The following is an 18,416-nucleotide window of genomic DNA, read 5'->3' on the forward strand; positions in this document are numbered from 1 at the left end:
AAGCTGTAAGATAAATATGCTCTGTATTAGCACCTAGTTAGAGCAATCACAGCTAGGATAGCTACAGGAATCTGATACTATACAAAAGGCTACTTCTATTTTCAGCTATTTTATTTACCACCAGAATTTGGAATACTTTAAAATGCTAAAAATATTATATAGATGCAAAAGGAATATAAAACAGATTTTAGAAATCTGAAATGAGTAGGAAGTGATAAGATTACTCCATACATCTAGCACCATTTGCAGATTGGAAGAGTTGGAAACAGAGATATGTTGAAGCTGGGCAATGTGCTTGAGGGGAAAAGACAACTGCAGTTTTTCATATGCATTTTTGTGACCATCCATCTTTTCTTTTGCTTCTTCACCCTGTGCCACAAATTCCAGCAGGAAGAAGAACCATTTTCCAAACATTTACCCAAGCAAAAATTTGGTCAGATCCCAAACCCCTGTGATTAGTGGTGTTCCACAAGGATCTGTACTGATACTTTTGCTGTTTATGATGTCTATAAATGACCTGGAAGAAAATGTAGATGGGTGGGTTAGTAAGTTTGTAGATGATACAAAGATTGCTAGGGTTGTCGATAGTGTAGATGACTGGCAAAGAATGCAACGGGATATAGAACCGTTGCAAATATGGCCAGAGAAATGGCAGATAGAGTTTAACCTGGCCAAATGTGAAGTGTTACACCTTTGTAGATCAAATGTAAAGTGACACCCTTAACAGTGTTCAGGGGATATTTGTGTGGAGTTCTGCATAGGTACGTTCCAATGAGACAGGGAAGTTATTGTAGGGTGCAGGAACCGTGGCGTACAAAGGCTGTGATAAATCTAGTCAAGAACAAAAGGAAAGCTTACAAAAGGTTCAGAGAGCTAGGCAATGTTAGAGATCTAGAAGATTATAAGGCTAACAGGAAAGAGCTTAAGAAGGACATTAAGAGAGCCAGAAGGGGTCATGAGAAGGCCTTGGTGGGCAGGATTAAGGGAAACCCCAAGGCATTCTACAAGTATGTGAAGAGCAAGAGGATAAGACGTGAAAGAATAGGACTTATCAAATCTGACAGTGGGAAAGTGTGTATGGAACCGGAGGAAATAGTAGAGGTACTTAATGAATACTTTACTTCAGTATTCACTGTGGAAAAGGATCTTGGTGATTGTATTGACAACTTGCAGTGGACTGAAAAGCTTGAGCATGTAGATATTAAGAAAGAGGATGTGCCGGAGCTTTTGGAAAGCATCAAGATATTACTGTGCCACAGGCTACTGTGGGAGGCGAGGGAGGAGATTGCTGAGCCTCTGGCAATGATCTTTGCATCATCAATGGGGATGGGAGAGGTTCTGGAGGATTGGAGGGTTGCGGATGTTGTTCTTTTATTCAAGAAAGGGAGTAGGGATAGCCCAGGAAATTATAGACCAGTGAGTCTTACTTCACTAATTGTTAAGTTGATGGAGAAGATCCTGAGAGGCAGGATTTATGAACATTTGGAGAGGCATAATATGATTAGGAATAGTCAGCATGGCTTTGTCAAGGGCAGGTCGTGCCTTATGAGCCTGATTGAATTTCTTGAGGATGTGACTAAACACTTTGATGAAGGAAGAGCAGTAGATGTGGTGTATATGGATTTCAGCAAGGCATTTGATAAGGTGCCCCATGCAAGGCTTATTAAGAAAGTAAGGAGGCATAGGATCCAAGGGGACTTTACTTTGTGGATCCAGAACTGGCTTGACCACAGATGGCAAAGAGTGGTTGTAGACGGGCCATATTTTGCATGGAGGTTGGTGACCTGTAGTGTGCCTCAGGGATCAGTTCTGGGACCCTTACTCTTTGTGATATTTATAAATGACCTTGATGAGGAAGTTGTGGGATGGGTTAGTAAGTTTGCTGATGGCACAAAGGTTGGAAGTGTTGTGAATACTGTGGAGGCTGTCAGAGGTTACAGCGGGACATTGATTGGATGCAAAACTTGGCTGAGAAGTGGCAGATGGAGTTCAACCCAGGTAAGTGTGAGCTGGTTCATTTTGGTAGGTCAAATACGATGGTAGAATATAGTACTAATGGTAAAACTCTTGGCAGTGTGGAGGATCAGAGGGATCTTGGGGTCCGAGTCCATAGGATGCTCAAAGCAACTGTGCAGGTTGATTTTGTTGTTAAGAAGGCATATGGTATATTGGCTTTCATCAATCGTGAAATTGAATTTATGAGCCAAGAGGTAATGTTGCAGCTATATAGGACATGGATCAGAGCCCACTTGGAGTATTGTGCTCAGTTCTAGTCGCCTCACTACAGGAAGGATGTGGAAACCATAGAAAGGATGCAGAGGAGATTTACAAGGATGTTGCCTGGATTGGGGAGCATGCTTTATAAAAACAGGTTGAGTGAACTCTGCCTTTTCTCCTTGGAGTTACGGAGGATGAGAGGTGACCTGATAGAGGTGTATAAGATAATGAGAGGTACTGATCGTGTGGATAGTCAGAGGCTTTTTCCCAGGGCCGAAATGGTTGCCACAAGAGGACACAGGTTTAAGGTGTTGGAGAGTAGGTACAGAGGAAATGTTAGGAGTAAGTTTTTTACTCAAGAGAGTGGTGAGTGCGTGGAATGGGCTGCCGGCAACGGTGGTGGAGGCGGATATGATAGGGTCTTTTAAGAGACTTTTGGATAGGTACATGGAGCTTAGAAAGATAGAGGGCTATGGGTAAGCCTAGTAATTTCTAAGGTAGGGACATGTTTGGCGTAACTTTGTAGGCTGAAGGGCCTGTATTGTGCTGTAGGTTTTCTATGTTTCTATGATGAGCAGAGGGATTTTGGGGTCCAAGTTTACAGCTCCCTGAAAGCGGATACACAGGTTGATAGGGTGGTTAAAAAGGCTTAAGACATGCTTTCCTTTATTAGTCAAGGCATTGCATTCAAAAGTCAGGAAGTTATGTTGCAGCTTTATAAAATTCGGCCGCATCTGGAATACTGCATACAGACCTGGTTGCCCCGTTATACAGGAAGGGTGCTGAGGCATTACAGTGGATGCAGAAGAAGTTTACCAAGATGCTGCCTGAATTCGAGTGCATGTGCTATAATGTTGCTGGACAAACTTGGGCTGTTTTCTCCGGAGCAGCGTGGCTGACGGAAGATTTGATAGAGGTTTATAGGCATAGATAATATAGACTAGAGTAGAGTAGCTTTTTTCCAGGGTTGAAATGTCTAAAACCAGGGGACATGTATTTAAGGTGAGGTGGGGTAATTTCAAAGGAGATGTGAAGGGCAGGTTTTTTTTTGTTTTTTTCTTACAGAATGGTGGATGCCTGGAGTGCACTGTCTGGGGTGGTGGTAGAGGCAGATACATTAGGGATTTCTAACAGACATTTAGATAGGTACATGAATGTGAGGAAACCGGAAGGATGTGGACATTGTGGAGGCAGAGGGATTAGCTTAGTTACTAGTTTATTCGGTTCAGTACAACATTGTGGACTGAAGGGTCTGTTCCTGTGCAATAACGTTCTATATTCTATAATTACCCAAAGGCTCAGTGATGACACAGGAGAGAAGAGCTATCTGTAATTACAGTGTTGTAGGTCCAGGGCTTCTGTCTTGTTCTGCTAGTAACACAGAAACAATAAACATTTGGCAGAGAAATTCTCTTCTGCAGTCTACACCTTTGGAAATATTTACTGTCCATATAAGACAAAGACGCAGGACAAAGAAAATATCTGTGACTAGCGGAGACAAATGGAAAAGGGTTAACAGGATGTTTAGAGGCTGATTCCCCTTCTTACAGAGTCATAGAACAGTACAGCACAGAATCAGACCTTTTGGCCCATTTAGTCCATGCCAAATTATTATTCTGGTTAGTCCCATCCACCTGCACCCGGACCATAGCCCTCCATACCCCTCCCATCCATGTATCTATCCAAACTTCTCTTAAATGTTGAAATCGAACCTGTATCCACCACTTCCGCAGGCAACTCATTTCATGCTTCCACCACCCTCTGAGTGACAAAGATCCTCTTCAGCTTCCCCTTAAGCATTTCACCTTTCACCCTTAACATATGACCTTCACAGTTTAAAAGCAGGGCTGTGGGCCATGCACAAGCAGGATACTGCCGGAGAGAGAGAAACTGTGCCAAGGTGATAGAAAGAAATGACAGTTCCAGTATAGGCAGAGTGATTTACCCAAAGTTGGAGAACTCAGTTAAGTTCAGAAAGCTGTAACGCGCCCAGATTCAAGATGAGGTGTTGGATTTCAACAGAAGCAGAATGCTGAGGAAATCAGTAGGTCATTCTTCCAGCATTTTGTGTCTGTTGCTCTGGATTTCCAGCTTCTGCAGAACCTCTTGATTTATGGTGTAGTTCAAACTTTTCACTGGACCTCACTGCAATAGCACAGCAGGCACTGATACATCGGTGTGAGAGGAGAATTGAATGCCAAGGTCTCCCCAGCAGACTCCATAAAGCTATCACATAATCTCTGTTGTTTTTCCACTGTAGGTGATTAGTAATTTACCAATGACAGCAATGTGTGTCATTCAGTTAAGTACTGTTGTCATTAGTGAAGCTCTGTGACCGACCTCACACAAAAGCCTTCAAAATTAAGTGAGACTCCATTTAATGAAGGCAATCCTGTGATATTTAAGAATGGCAATTACCGCATATTTGGGTATTTAACAATACAGTATGGAGTAGGTTCTTCGAACCATGCCGCCCCAGTAACACCACAGCCCGAACTAACATAACCAAATCACTGGCTAGTTTGTTTGGACTGTGGGAGGAAACCAGAGCACCTGAGGAAAACTCGCACATTCCACGTGGAGGACGTACAAATGGTGCCGGAATTGAACTCTGAGCTCCAACAGTAGTAACATAGTGCTAACCGTTACGCTACCCTGTCGCTCCCGGAATTGAGAATCATGTAGAGTTAGAGTCACGGAGTTAGATTGCACGGAAACGGGCCCCCCAGTACACCTCATCCACGCCACAAACACAAGAAAATCTGTAGATGCTGGAAATCCAAAGCAACACACACACACACACACACAAAATGCCGGAGAGACTCAGCAGGCCAGGCAGCATCCAGGGAAAAGAGTGAACAGTCGACGTTTCGAGCCGAGACCCTTCATCGAGGCTGCACAGGACCCTTCAGCTATGCTGCATCCCTGAGCTGGTCCCATTTGCTTTTATCACAGAATCAGGTTTCATATTACCAGCATAGGTTATAAAATTTGTTGTTATGTGGCAGCAGTACATTTCAATATATAATAATAAACTGTCAATTACAGTAAGTATATATATTTAAAAGTTACATTATATAAGTAGTGCAAAAAAGAGAGAATAAAAATAGTGAGATGGCGTTCATGGGTCCAATGTCCGTTCAGAAATCCGATAGCAAATGGGAAGAAGCTGTTCCTGAATTGACAAGTGTGTGTCTTCAGGCTCCCGTACATCCTCGCTGATGGTAGCTACGAGAGGAAGGCATGTCCTGAATGATGGGGGTCCTTAATCTTTTTCAGGCACTGCTCATTTCAAGATGTCTTGGATGCCGGGGAGGCAAGTGTCAGTGATGGAGCTGGCCAAGTCCACAACTTTCTGCAGCTTATTTTGATCTTATGCCATAGCCCTTCCCCTTACCCCTCCCCACACCACCCATATACCTCCTTTCCAAGTTTCTTTTAAATATAGTAATTGTTCCTACATCTACCTGCTGGTAGACTGCTCCATATATCCACCATCCCATGTGAAACACTTGCTCCTCACATCCCCTTTCAAGGTTTCACCTCTGGCATTTAATATATGTACTCTAGTTTTAGATTCCCCACCCTGGAAAAAAGGTGGTGACAATCCACAAGATCTATGTCCCTCATGGTTTAATAAACCTTTATAGGGTCACCCCTCAGCCACATTTACTCTGAGAAAAACAATCCAAGCCTACCCAATGCCTCCTCATAATTCAAGCCCTCCAGTCCTAGCAACGGTAATGGGAATGATAAACAAGTTTCTTCTACGTGCATTCTTTCGCCAGTTTCATAGACACCATCACAATTACTGCTGAATATCAAATAAAACACTCTGAATGCTGGAAATCTAAATTGAAACAGAAAATATTTACCAGCATGGAAGCATAATGGTTTCCAGAACGCGATCACAGCACCAGCTGTTCGATTCCTGCTGCTGTCTGCAAGGAATTCGTACATTCTCTCCGTGACCATGCGGGTTTCCTCCAGGCGCTCCCACTTCCTCCCACAATACGGTTAAGGCTACAGTTTCCTGGGCATGCTACGTTGACACTGTTCGATTCCTGTTGCTGTCTGTAAGGAATTTGTACATTCTCTCCGTGACCATCCGGGTTTCCTCCCACAGTCCGGTTAAGGCCACTGTTTTCTGGGCATGCTACGCTGACACTGGAAGTGTGCCGGTACTTGCAGGATGCCCAGCGAAATCCTTGCTGACTTGGATTTGACACCAATGACACATTGCACTCTGTTTCGATGTACGTGTGGAAAATTCAGCTAACCTTCATTGGAGGTAACTCGGAAAATGTGTAGCATGGGAGGTTGATGTTTGGGCTAAGCTGTTCTCCAATCTTGGCAATCCATTTGCAAACATTTTGGTCTCCATGCAAGGAGGACATCATGAGTATGTCACCCACTTGTGGTGTGTCCTCTGAATGCTTGGCTTTTATATACTGACTAATCAGTTGATTGGTCGTCCTTATGGAAACTCAGTTGTGACATATAGAGAAGGTCTCATCACTGATTGGTTGCATGGTGAACTCTGCTTATATGCTAATACAGGCAAAATTCCAGATAATGCACAAGAGTTCGTCACACAACCAATCAATCAATTGATAAGTTGAATAAACTCTTCTTGGGCTTCCAGCTGGGTCCAGATATCGATCATAACCGACATTTCAATGACAAACTCTACTGTCTTCAACAGGAATGTTGTCTGGGCATGTCTAGTCCGGTGGTGTTTATACCCAAGTAGTCTGTCCCACCTGATTGGTTAGTCCTCATCCAATCAGGTTTCCACTTTCTCATCTTGTTTACAATCAAATTCCAGTTCTTACCTTGATTGAGGCCTTTGTCTTTGTTAAAATTCTTTTCCTCTAGTTTTATTTCAATGGCTTCCTTTTCCAGGTGGTCCCAAAAGCCATTGGAGCTGCACAGTGGTTTTGTGCCATCAAGGACAATCCTATGGCCATTGCAAATGCAGTCTTCTGCTACTGCCAATTTCTCCAGGCAACCCAAATGGATACACCTCCTGTGTTTCTTGATGTGGTATTGATAAGTATCTAAAGCCAAGCATTTGGAGGATGCACCTCAAGTGAACAGTGCGCTGATGATGTCCCCTCGTATGGTCTCGAAACACTTGCAAATGGATCGCTAAGATTGGAGAACAACTCAACCAGCCAGTCTTCATCTTTAAAAATTGCTAGAAAAACTCAGCAGGGCAGTTATGTGGAAAGAGAGACAGAAGTAACACTTTAGGTCAAAACCCTATCAGAGACATCCTCTTGTACATCATAACAAACTGTTTTTGTCTCTTTCCCAGTACTGATGAAGGTCTTCAACCTGATCATAATGTGCATCATGATCAGTGCTTCAGTGGGAAGACCTAGATTGGATACTGACCTGAAATCGCAAGCAGCATTTTCCTTCTGGCACCAAATGTGGTAATCCCGAGCTCCTTCAAGTCCTGGTCAGTCAGCGTGAGGAAAGTCTGAATGTCAATCTGTGAAGTTACAAGAAGGACAAAGATGAAAATCATTTCACTGGATACAGCAAACAGAGTAATCACAAAACCATTTCATCCTGTGTTACCAGCTTTTGTAAACTGAATATTGGCACTTTTGTTTGATTAGTATCAAAATGCTACCAACATGATGTGTCATTACATTGCAAAGGTGGAGATAATGAGTGAAAATTTCATTCATATAGTTAAGAAATAGTCAATTCTCTGTAAGTAATGATCAGAAGCATTTCAGGAACAAACAGAATCACAGAACGTGGGGTGAAATGGTAATGTAGAGGTTAGTGTAAGACTATTACAACACCAGCAACCTGGGTTTAATTCCTGTGCTGACTGTAAGGAGTTTATACATTCTCCCTTTTTCCACGTGGGTTTCCACTGGGTGTCCTGGTTTCCTCCCACATTCCAAAGGCCTACAGGTTAGTAGGTTAATGGTGAGATGGGTGTAATTGGAAGGCAAGGCTTCATTGGGCCTGTGCTATATCTCTAAGTACTAAATATGTATTTGTTGATGGCTTTTGCATATAGGTGTCACGTTGAAGTGGATGTAGTGAGAGGCAAAGTGGACTAGTGAGAGGCAAGGTGGTGCTTTGCTGGATATGTACTTTGCCTCTTTCCAACTTTGAGTCAAATCCAGTTTTACAAACACACACCCACCCAGCCACCCACAAGATCAGGCAGCACCTAGAGAGATTTCTACTTATCCTTCTGAACTCCAGCGAGTACAGTCTTGGGCAACTCAATCTCTCCTCACAGTCTAACCGCCTCATCTCTGGAATCAACCTGGTGAACCTCCTCTGCACCACCTCCAAAGCCAGTATATCCCCCCTCAAGTAAGGAGACAAGAACTGCACACAGTACTCCAGACAGCCTCACCAGTACCCTGTACAGTTGCAGCATAACCTCCCTGCTCTTAAATTCAATCCCTCTAGCAATGGAGGCCAACGTTCCATTTGCCTTCTTGATAGATTGCTGCACCTGCAAACCAACCTTTTGCGATTCACGCACCAGCACTCCCAAGTCCATCTGCACAGCAGCATGCTGCAATTTTTTACCATTTAAATAATATTCTGCTCTTTCATTTTTCCTTCCAAAGTGGATGACCTCACATTAACCAACATTATACTCCATCTGCTAGACCCTGGCCCACTCATTTAACCTATCTACATCTCTCTGCAGACTCTCCAAATCTTCTGCACAATTTGCTTTTCCACTCAATCATTGGCAAACTTAGATACACTACACTCCGTTCTCACTTGCGGCACCGACCCCTGCGGCACACCCCTCAGCACTGATTGCCAACCAGAGTAATACCAATGTATCCCAACTCCCTGCTTTCTATTAGCTAACCAATCCTCTATCCATGCTAATACGTCACCCCTAACTCTATGCATCCTTATCCTATAGATAAGCCTTTTATGTGGCACCTTATCGAATGCCTTCTGGAAATCCAAGTAAATAACGTCCATCTGTTCCCCTCTATTCATTGCACTTGTTATATCGTCAAAGAATTCCAATAAGTTTTTTTTTATTTACATATGTCTTCTTTTGCACTCTGGTTGTTTGTCAGTCTTTGTTATTTATAGTTTTTCCAAAAATCTGCTGCATTTATTTATTTTCCTGTAAATGCTTGCAAGAAAATTAATCTCAAGGTGGTATATGGTGACATATATGTACTTTGGTAATAAATTTACTTTGAATTTATTATTACATTTTTGTCATGTGGCTCCACTGTAGAAATCCACCCAAAGTGCAATGCCATTGGAGCTAAACTGCCAACTTTTGCTCAGCTCCTTCAAAACAATCTAGAAATAGCAGCATGTTTCTCTGCATGAATAAGCCACAACTTTTTAGCATTTTCTGTTTTTCTTTCAGGCTTCAACTGCAACTTTGCAACTGACAGATTTGTCTTCTTCCTGCCTCATCATCTGCTCTCAGTTATCCCATTTATACCTTCCCCAGAAAGATTAGATGTGATTATCAAGCCTTCACTAACATCCCTCTGTTGGCACTACTACTATTTAGAACGTAGAACAGGTCAGCACATTACAGCACACGTCCTTCCGCCAATGATATTGCATTGACCTCTTAACCTGTAGCAGCATGGCGGTTAGCTCTACGCTATTAACGCACTCTGAAAGGAGTTTGTATGTTCACCCCGTGACCATGTGGGTTTCCTCTGGGTGCTCCAGTTTCCTCCCACATTCCAAAAGACGTACAGTTAGGGTTAGTGAGTTTTGGGTGTGCTGTGCTTGAGGGTTGCCCAGCACAATCCTCACTGATTTGATTTGAAACAAAATGATGCATTTCACAGCATGTTTCTACTTGAATGAAACAAATAAAGCTAATCTCTTTATCTTGTTCCTTCCCTCTGAAATAGGCCTCTATTTTTCTTTTATCACTGTGTCATTCATTCTGCACTCTATTGAAGATATTTGCGTTGGTCTCCCTACCCCTTTGCAACTTCAAATACACTTAGTTCCTAACTTTTCCAAATTCTTATGGAAAATCATTGACCTGACATATTAACTCATTTTCTCTCTCCACAAATGCTGCTTGATCTGCTGAGAATTTCCAACATTTTCTGTGTACCTTTCAGATTTCCAGCAATGTTTTGCTTCTTGAGATTTGCCCCGTACTGTGAAGGTGCAAACACTGAAGACCAAAATTAAATGAAGTCCCAGTTCTGATATAACATGCAGGTTCTTTACCACCACCCCACCAATCCCATACTGCTACCATCCCAAATAAATTTCCTTTCCTTCCCTAGCAACAACAAAAACAATTAGGCACATATATTTCATTGATATCAGAAGAGGAGTGGTTGTCTGACCTCTTGTTGCTGGAAGATATCTGTGTATTTGCCTAAGCCGAGCTTGCTGAAGAGTTCGGGTAACTCAGACCCTTTGAAAGAGTTATTGAGGCTGCAGCCATTTCTGCCCATCAGCGAGGAAATGCAGTCCATGTAATTAGTGCTGGTCAAGTAGTGCTCAGCTGAGGAGACAAATGCAGCCAAATATACTTTTATATATCAAAAGAAACTTTATTCATAATAAAAAACATACAAGAATAAACCATGCAACACCTTTTCATTCTTACATTAATAGTCAGAGTGTTAAGTAGTGTTCTCTTACATTCCTTAAAACTCTTGCTGTTCATATGACCCCTGGGGGTGGTACATTTCTACAATAATTAAGGGTTCCCTCACCTAACACAGCCCTTCTTTGTTCAGTAGCAGGAGAACCCTATACTATGGTTCTCCCCCATCGAGCCTTTGCCTTAGCTGCACCAAGCATCTCTTTGTCCCTCAGCACATACTCCTGAAGTCTGGAATGTCCCAGTCAGCAGCATTCCTCAACGGACATCTCATTGTGCTGGGAGACCAACAACTTTCCTGCCTTTCACTGAACTGAGGATCTGCCAGTAGCACAATGTCTGTTCTTGTGTGTGTGCCACCAGAAAAGAAAATAGAGAAGAAATTGCACAGACAATGTGTGGCCATGGTGAATAAGAACCCAGTTTTGATGTGTTGGATAATAAATCAATGAGTAATACCCTGAAGACCCCTGATACAATGATCATAGAGTTGTTGGCTAACAATGGTAAACACTATGAACATGGGTCTACAAACAGAAACTGGACAGATGAAATACCCTAATTGGCTCACTAATGGATGGACATTAACCAATAAGTTGCATCTCACTGGCTAATGGGCACTCTTTTACATATCTTGTACATTTATTGGATCAATACTTTCTGTGCTTCAATCAAACTTAAATTTTCAAGCATTTTTTAGCATGAAAAAGGATTTAGTGCTTTCACAGCATATATGACGAATAAACTCTTCTTGGGCTTCCAGCCAGGTACAGGTTCCCTGAGAGCAGTAACCTGATTGGATGAGGACTAACCAATCAGGAGGGACTGACTAGGGGGGTATAAATACCACCAGATTAGACATTGCGAGGCATCATCCCTGAAAAAGATGGCAGAGTTTGTCATCAAAATGTCGGTTATAACCAATACCTGTACCCGGCTGGACACCCGAGAAGATTTTATTCATTTTTTAGCATCTCTCAAAAATGATTTGAGCATAAATAGATTATCGTGATCCACAGGAAAAATATTTCCCTTAAATTATAATAAGACAAGGGTGAATTAGTGGCTTTCTTAGTAAGCTAGCTTGGAAACAAATGATATGGCCAATTGCTTGCTATTACTGTAACACCTCAACACCACTGCCCAGAGATCCATTTTTAGTCAGACCACAACTATTCACATGAAGCCAGTGAATGGTTCTTAATCTTAACAGATTATTTCCGGAACTGAACCATTTATAATTCCAGGCCAGGCTATACTTCATGCATACTCACAATGCAAGTAATGGTGGTATGCATTTTCAGAATGATGCTAATGGAAATTCCTTACTATTTCCATGAGTTATTGCACACCAAGCCATCAGCAGAGAAAATTAACACAACAGAAACAGCAGGGCAGAACAGCTATTTTCACCTCTGCATGAATGCTAAATAATTGCATTCAGTCTTCTAAAAACACAATTGTTGTGACATGGATTCAATCACTGGCAATATCAGAAGGGGATGGACATTCACTATATTACACCAACAAAGCTTTTACAGAAAGTTTGGGACCTGGTGAGCTGTACAAGTAGCTCAATCTGATGAAAGTATAGACCACAGCAAGAAATTCCCGCTGAAAACAGACTGAGTACTTTTTGTTAAAAATACAAACGTCAAGAGATGAAGGACCGGAGAAAACTCCGGACCAGGTACTGCTGAGAAATGGGAGGCATTCAATAATGGGCACATAAGGAATAATTTACTCTGTTTCAGATCAAAATGTGTCTGACTGCAAAACTGCTTATCTTCTTTCTCAACACCACCAGGATCTGCACCAGGGCATTCCAGATACATTAAAGTTTTAGGTATACAGCTGAGATTCTAAGTACTTGTTATGAAGTAAATTGACATCGACAGAAATAAATGAAGATTTTCTAAAATACATCTCTTCAATTTTCCAAAATTATTTTGTAGAAACTCTCTGGCTCAGTTTGGCTGAGATTAGAAAATTAGAATTTTATGAATTTTAGATATAAACTTTGAAGCTAATGTTTTATACCAGGAAAGCTGCTAGGATTTTTCTTTAAAAGTCTGCTTGAAGGCTTAGGTTCCAATACTCATCATGCTGAATCATTCTTTAGAACTGTTTGATTATTTAGATTATAATGCTACTATGCTATATTGTTTGTGCAAAAGGACATGGAAATCTGAAACTCTCCTCCCCCAAAAGGCTGTGGATATTGGCTAAAATTTGATCACCATCAAGATCGATAGGTAACTATTCAGCAATATTAACAGGGGTTTGTGAAGGCAGATAGAACTCAGCCTTGACGGTGTTGAATGGTGAAGCAGTCAAGAACTACAGTGGCCCATTCCTCCACTCTAGTCCCTGTGCTCTGCTGATTGTGAAGACACCTCCCTGTTGACGGCAGATAAACCAGAGGAAGATAGTTAAACAGGAAGAGGGTGAACAGGAAAATCAAACGCAAAATTGAGTCAATTCTAACATCTTGATTAGTTCATGCTCAGAACCTGCTTTATTGTTAATTAATCCACGTTAGTTCTATCTTTCCTTTTGGTTAGTCCTGACGAAGGTTCTCGGTCCGAAACGTCGACAGCGCTTCTCCCTATAGATGCTGCCTGGCCTGCTGTGTTCCACCAGCATTTTGTGTGTGTTGTTTGAAAACTTTTTTTTATTGCATTTTTAAGTAGTTACAAAGTAAAGTATGAAAAAAAATGTATATAACCCTTCCCCCCTAACTGCCCTATAGAAAAAAAAAGAGAAAGAAAGAAAAAAAAGAAAAAAGGAGTGCCTGGTTGTTGGAAGATCCCCACATGCTCCATGGAGTTCGTAATAACTTTAATATGTATATTTCTTTCTTTCCCCAAATAACCAATTGTTTCATCTTCAGAGCATCTATATATTTAATCCTGTCTTTTGTAAATAAGGGCTCCAAATTTTCAGAAATGTTTCATATTTATCTCTTAAATTATGTAATTTTTTCTAATGGAATACAGCCATAGATTTCTTTCTTCCAAGAGTCTATACTTAAATATGTATCCGATTTCCAAGTAACTGCAATTGCTTTTTTGGCTACTGCCAGTGCAATTTTTATAAATTCTTTCTGATATTTATTTAGTTTGAGTTTCGGTTTTATCCCTTCAATATCACCTAGTAAGAGTAATATCGGATTATGAGGAAATTGTGTTCCTGTAATTTGTTCCAGTAAAAGTCTTAAATTTGTCCAAAAAGGTTGAATTTTAGAGCAAGACCATGTCAAATGTAAAAAAGTACCAGTTTCCTGGTTACATCGGAATCACTGATCCGATAAATTTGGATTTAATTTATTTATTTTTTGTGGTGTAATATATAATTGATGTAGAAAATTATACTGCACTAATCTTAACCGAACATTTATTGTATTTGTCATACTATCAAGACATAGTCTTGACCAATTTGTTTCTTCAATTTTAATATTCAAATCACTTTCCCATTTTTGTCTTGACTTATGGACTCGTTTAATTGCCTGTTTTTGAATCAAATTATACATACAAGATATAAATTTTTTAATATTTCCTTTTTGAATTAAAATTTCTATTTCATTAGGTTTAGGCAATAACATTGTTTGACCTAATTTTTCTCTTAAATAAGCCCTTAATTGAAAGTAACAAAATAAAGTGTTATTTGATACTTTATATTTATTCTTTAATTGATCAAATGACATTAATATACCTCCTTCAAAACAATTCCCTATATATCTAATCCCTTTTTGAATCCAATTATATAAAAGTTGACTGTCCATTGTGAAAGGAATAAGTCTATTTTGAATTAAAGATCTCTTTGCTAATAAAGATTTTTTTGTCTCATCATCAACATTTATCTTATTCCATAAGTCAATCAAATGTTTTAATATAGGAGATTCTTTCTTTTGTGTGTGTTGTTGTGTGAATTTCCAGCATCTCCAGATTTCCTCGTGTTTAGTTTAAACAACACTTTTTTAACAGCAAATTATCAACACAATGGTAAAATAATGAAATGGAGCAAACTACGAATGTAAGAAAATTGCTAGAAGGACATTTATCAATAGCCCCTCAATATTATTGTACATTCTGCAGAGGAAAGCTCCCCATCACAATACCTGAAATGCTTACATGTGTTATTTTTTTGCTTGGAACTGTTGATAGATGTTGGGAATTCACCATGAGAGCCGTTCCGGTCCCTCCAGTTGTCAGACTCGCTGCCACCCCCAATGCACTCCCGACTGTTTGACCGTGACAGTGACACTGATGACGATGACTACGGAGAAAGATTACTTTTAAACACTCATCCGTGCATAAAAACCTTGGGTGAGTTCCAATAAATTAACAACAGAATTCTATCTAATACATATCAGGCTTCAGAAATAGATAATCTTTATAAATCACTCTCATTCCTTTGGATGATGACCCTACAGTGATTACTCTTCCATGTACAAGCAATCTGAAATGATCAAAAGGACTAGAATATAAAAGCAAGGATGTAATACTGAGGCTTTATAAGGCATTGGTCAGACATTTGGGGGACTGTGAGCAGTTTTGGTCTCATTATCTAAGAAAGGATGTGCTGGTATTGGACAGAGTACAGAGATGGGTCACGAGAATGATCCCAGGAATGAAAGAGTTAACATTTGAGAGTGTTTGATAGTTTGGGTCTGTACACGCTGGAATTTAGAAGAATCGGGGAGATCTCATTGAAACCTACCAAATAGTGTAAGATGTAGACAAACCACACGTGGAGAAGCTGTTTTTATTTGTGGGAAATTCTAGCACCAGAGAGCACAGCCTCAGAATACAAGGATGTCCCTCTAGAATAGAGATGAGGAAGAATTTCTTTAGCCAGAGGCTGGAGAATCCGTGGCATATTTACAGCAGAGGTTGACAGGTTCTTGTTTAGTGAGGGCGCCAAAGGTTCAGGGAGAAGGCAGCAGAATGGAGTTGAGAGAAATAATAAATAATCAGCCATGATCAAAAGGCGGAGCAGATTCGATGGGCCAAATAGCCTATCCTGCTCCTATATCTTATGGTCTTATCACCTCGCCAATGCAGCCATTTTAGATTCAACAAGACCAAAACCACCCATGCCACTACGTTGTGTCCAGAGAAAGGGTTTTGATCCAAAACAGCGACTGTCCGTTCCCTTCCATGGAAGCTGCCTGGTTTGCTGAGTTCTTCCAGCATCTGCAGTTTCTTGTGCTTCCAGTGTGTATTATATTCCTCATTGGAGAGCAGTAGTACAGCATTTCACCTACAGCATACATTGGCTGGTCTTACTGAGAGGTCGCAATTATGAGAACTAACCAGATAGGCAGGTGTTTTTATCCTTAGGAAGGGCAAGGTTGAAAAATAATCTTGTTGAGCTCTTTAAAATCATGAAGGTGTTTGAGAGAAATGAACTTATTTCTGCTTGTCTGGAGAAACTGAGTAAGTGCTTCTAATGCATTTCAAAGAAACCCTGAGATACAGAGAGTGGTTCCCAAGTGGAACGTATCACACTGTGAAGTAGCTGAACCAAATAGAGGAGATGTATTGAATAAAAACAGATAAAAAAGAAAATGATAACATAATATAGTTAAATGAGAAGGGTTAGAAGGTTATTATGAGGCATAATAATATCACAACATGACTTGGGAGACTGGCCGTTTCTAGAATTGCAAGTCAATGTAATTCTAAAACACTGGTAACAGTGCTTAGCAATCCTGTCTCCAATTGCAGAGATCACTCACTGTCAGGTTGTTATAACCATAATGGCACATAAGGATGGTTGCAGTTTGTAACAGACTCTGGCAAACTGTCTGAGGCTTCTGCTGATGGGAGGTTCATTCCTTTCCTGAAAACGATGCTGGAAGACATCCAATCATTATCCAGCTTGGCAACACCAAAGGCATCAATCAATGAGTTTGGGCTAGAAAACAACACACACAAAATGCTGGAGGGACTCAACAGGCCAGGCAGCGTCTATGGAAAAAGTACTGTCAACGGTTGACTACACTTTTTTTCCATGGATGTTGCCTGACCTGCTGAGCTCCTCCAGCATTTTGTGTGTGTTGCTTGGATTTCTAGTATTTGCAGATTTTCTTTTGCTTTGAGTTTGGGCTGGAAGGTTAGTTACCTGATAAATCACAACTGTAGTTGTAGGGCTGCTGTGTAAAAGTTTGAATGAAAATGAAATGGCAGGAGGGACAAGAGAGAGAGTGAAAAACAGAAAATAAACCTGAAGGCCAAGATGACCGTTTGGAGATGGGCCAGGTAAGGAGATCAGAGACAGAAGCAAGATGGGGAAAGTGAGTGACCTAAGAGATAGATGTGGAAGAGAGCTGCGAAGACAGTGAGGATGAAATACAAATATGGAAAAAGCAGGCAAAAGCAACACAGAATAATCAGAATCAGATTTATTATTAATGACATGTCATGAAATTTGTTTATGGCACCAATAACAATAACAACAAACTGGAAGTGAATGAATAGATAGATAAACAGAAAGTGTAAAAGAGGAAATGGTGTGGTAATGTTAATAGACCTTTCACAAATTTGACAGTGGAGGGCAAGAAAATGTTCTTAAAATATTGAGTGTGTGTCTTCAGGCTCCTGTACCTCCTCCCTGATGGAAGTAATAAGAAGAGGAAATGTTCTGAATGTGGATGAGAGGTGACTTGATACAGGTGTGTAACATTGCAAGAGGCATAGTTAGAGTGGATAGTCATTACCTTTTTCCAAGGACAGCAAGGGCTAATACCAGAGAAATTTCAGGGGAGATGTCAGATTTAGGTTTTTGTTTTAAACAGAGAGAATGGCAAGTGCCTGGAATGCTCAACTGGGGCTGGTGGTAAGGGCTGATACATTAGGGACATTTGAGAGACTCTTGGACAGGCGCACGGATGAAAGAAAAACGGCGGGTTATAGCTGTGTATGAGGAAAGGGTTGGATTGACTGTGGAGTAGGTTGAAATGTCAGCACAACATCATAGACCATTCTTTGCTGTACTGTTCTATGTCCTCGATGGTGGGGAGGGTTGTGCCCATGATGGAACCAGTGAGCCCTCAACCCTCTGCAGCCTTTCTATCCTACGTACTGGAGCCTCCACAACAGGCAGCGATGCAACCAGTCGGAATAGAACATGAGAAAGTTTTTGACAAGAACAGGCCATTCAGCCCGACGAAGCTTGCCAAATTCCTATTGACACAGTGTGGTGAAATAACTATCGAGTTTAGATTTGAAAGTCTCTAAGGTACTACTCTCAACTACATAACTAGGTAGTTTGTTCCATATGTCCACAACTCGCTGTGTAAAGGAATTTTTCTAATGTTAGTCTGAGATCTTCCTTTAATCTGTCTCCAGCTATGGTCCTGTATTCTTGTTGATGGACTAATTTTGAAGTAGCAGCTAGCATTCACCTTCCTTGCACCCTTAATAATTTTGAACACTTCTATCACGTCTCTTCTCATTCTACGTCTACTTTGGCTAAAAAGATTTAATTCTTTCAATCTTTCTTCATTGCTCATACCCTGCAGACCTGGAATGAGTCTAGTTGTCCTTCTCTGGACTCTCTTCACAGCCTTCACACAATA

At 40.9% G+C, this 18,416-nt stretch overlaps 1 protein-coding gene across 2 annotated transcripts in view; it reads right to left on the bottom strand.

The window, feature by feature from the left end:
• The window catches only part of LOC132379484 (protein bicaudal C homolog 1-like), a 341,806-nt gene that overhangs the window by 8,173 nt on the left and 315,217 nt on the right, over window positions 1-18,416 (bottom strand). For both annotated transcript variants that reach the window (XM_059947423.1, XM_059947424.1), the window contains exons 17-19: window positions 14,965-15,109; window positions 10,569-10,729; window positions 7,618-7,717 (exon numbers count right to left, since the gene is read on the bottom strand). In XM_059947423.1, the coding sequence (XP_059803406.1) occupies window positions 7,618-7,717; window positions 10,569-10,729; window positions 14,965-15,109 (406 nt within the window). The remainder of the gene's footprint in view (window positions 1-7,617; window positions 7,718-10,568; window positions 10,730-14,964; window positions 15,110-18,416) is intronic.

The sequence above is a fragment of the Hypanus sabinus genome, chromosome 22, assembly GCF_030144855.1.
Source record: "Hypanus sabinus isolate sHypSab1 chromosome 22, sHypSab1.hap1, whole genome shotgun sequence".
Taxonomy (NCBI): domain Eukaryota; kingdom Metazoa; phylum Chordata; class Chondrichthyes; order Myliobatiformes; family Dasyatidae; genus Hypanus; species Hypanus sabinus.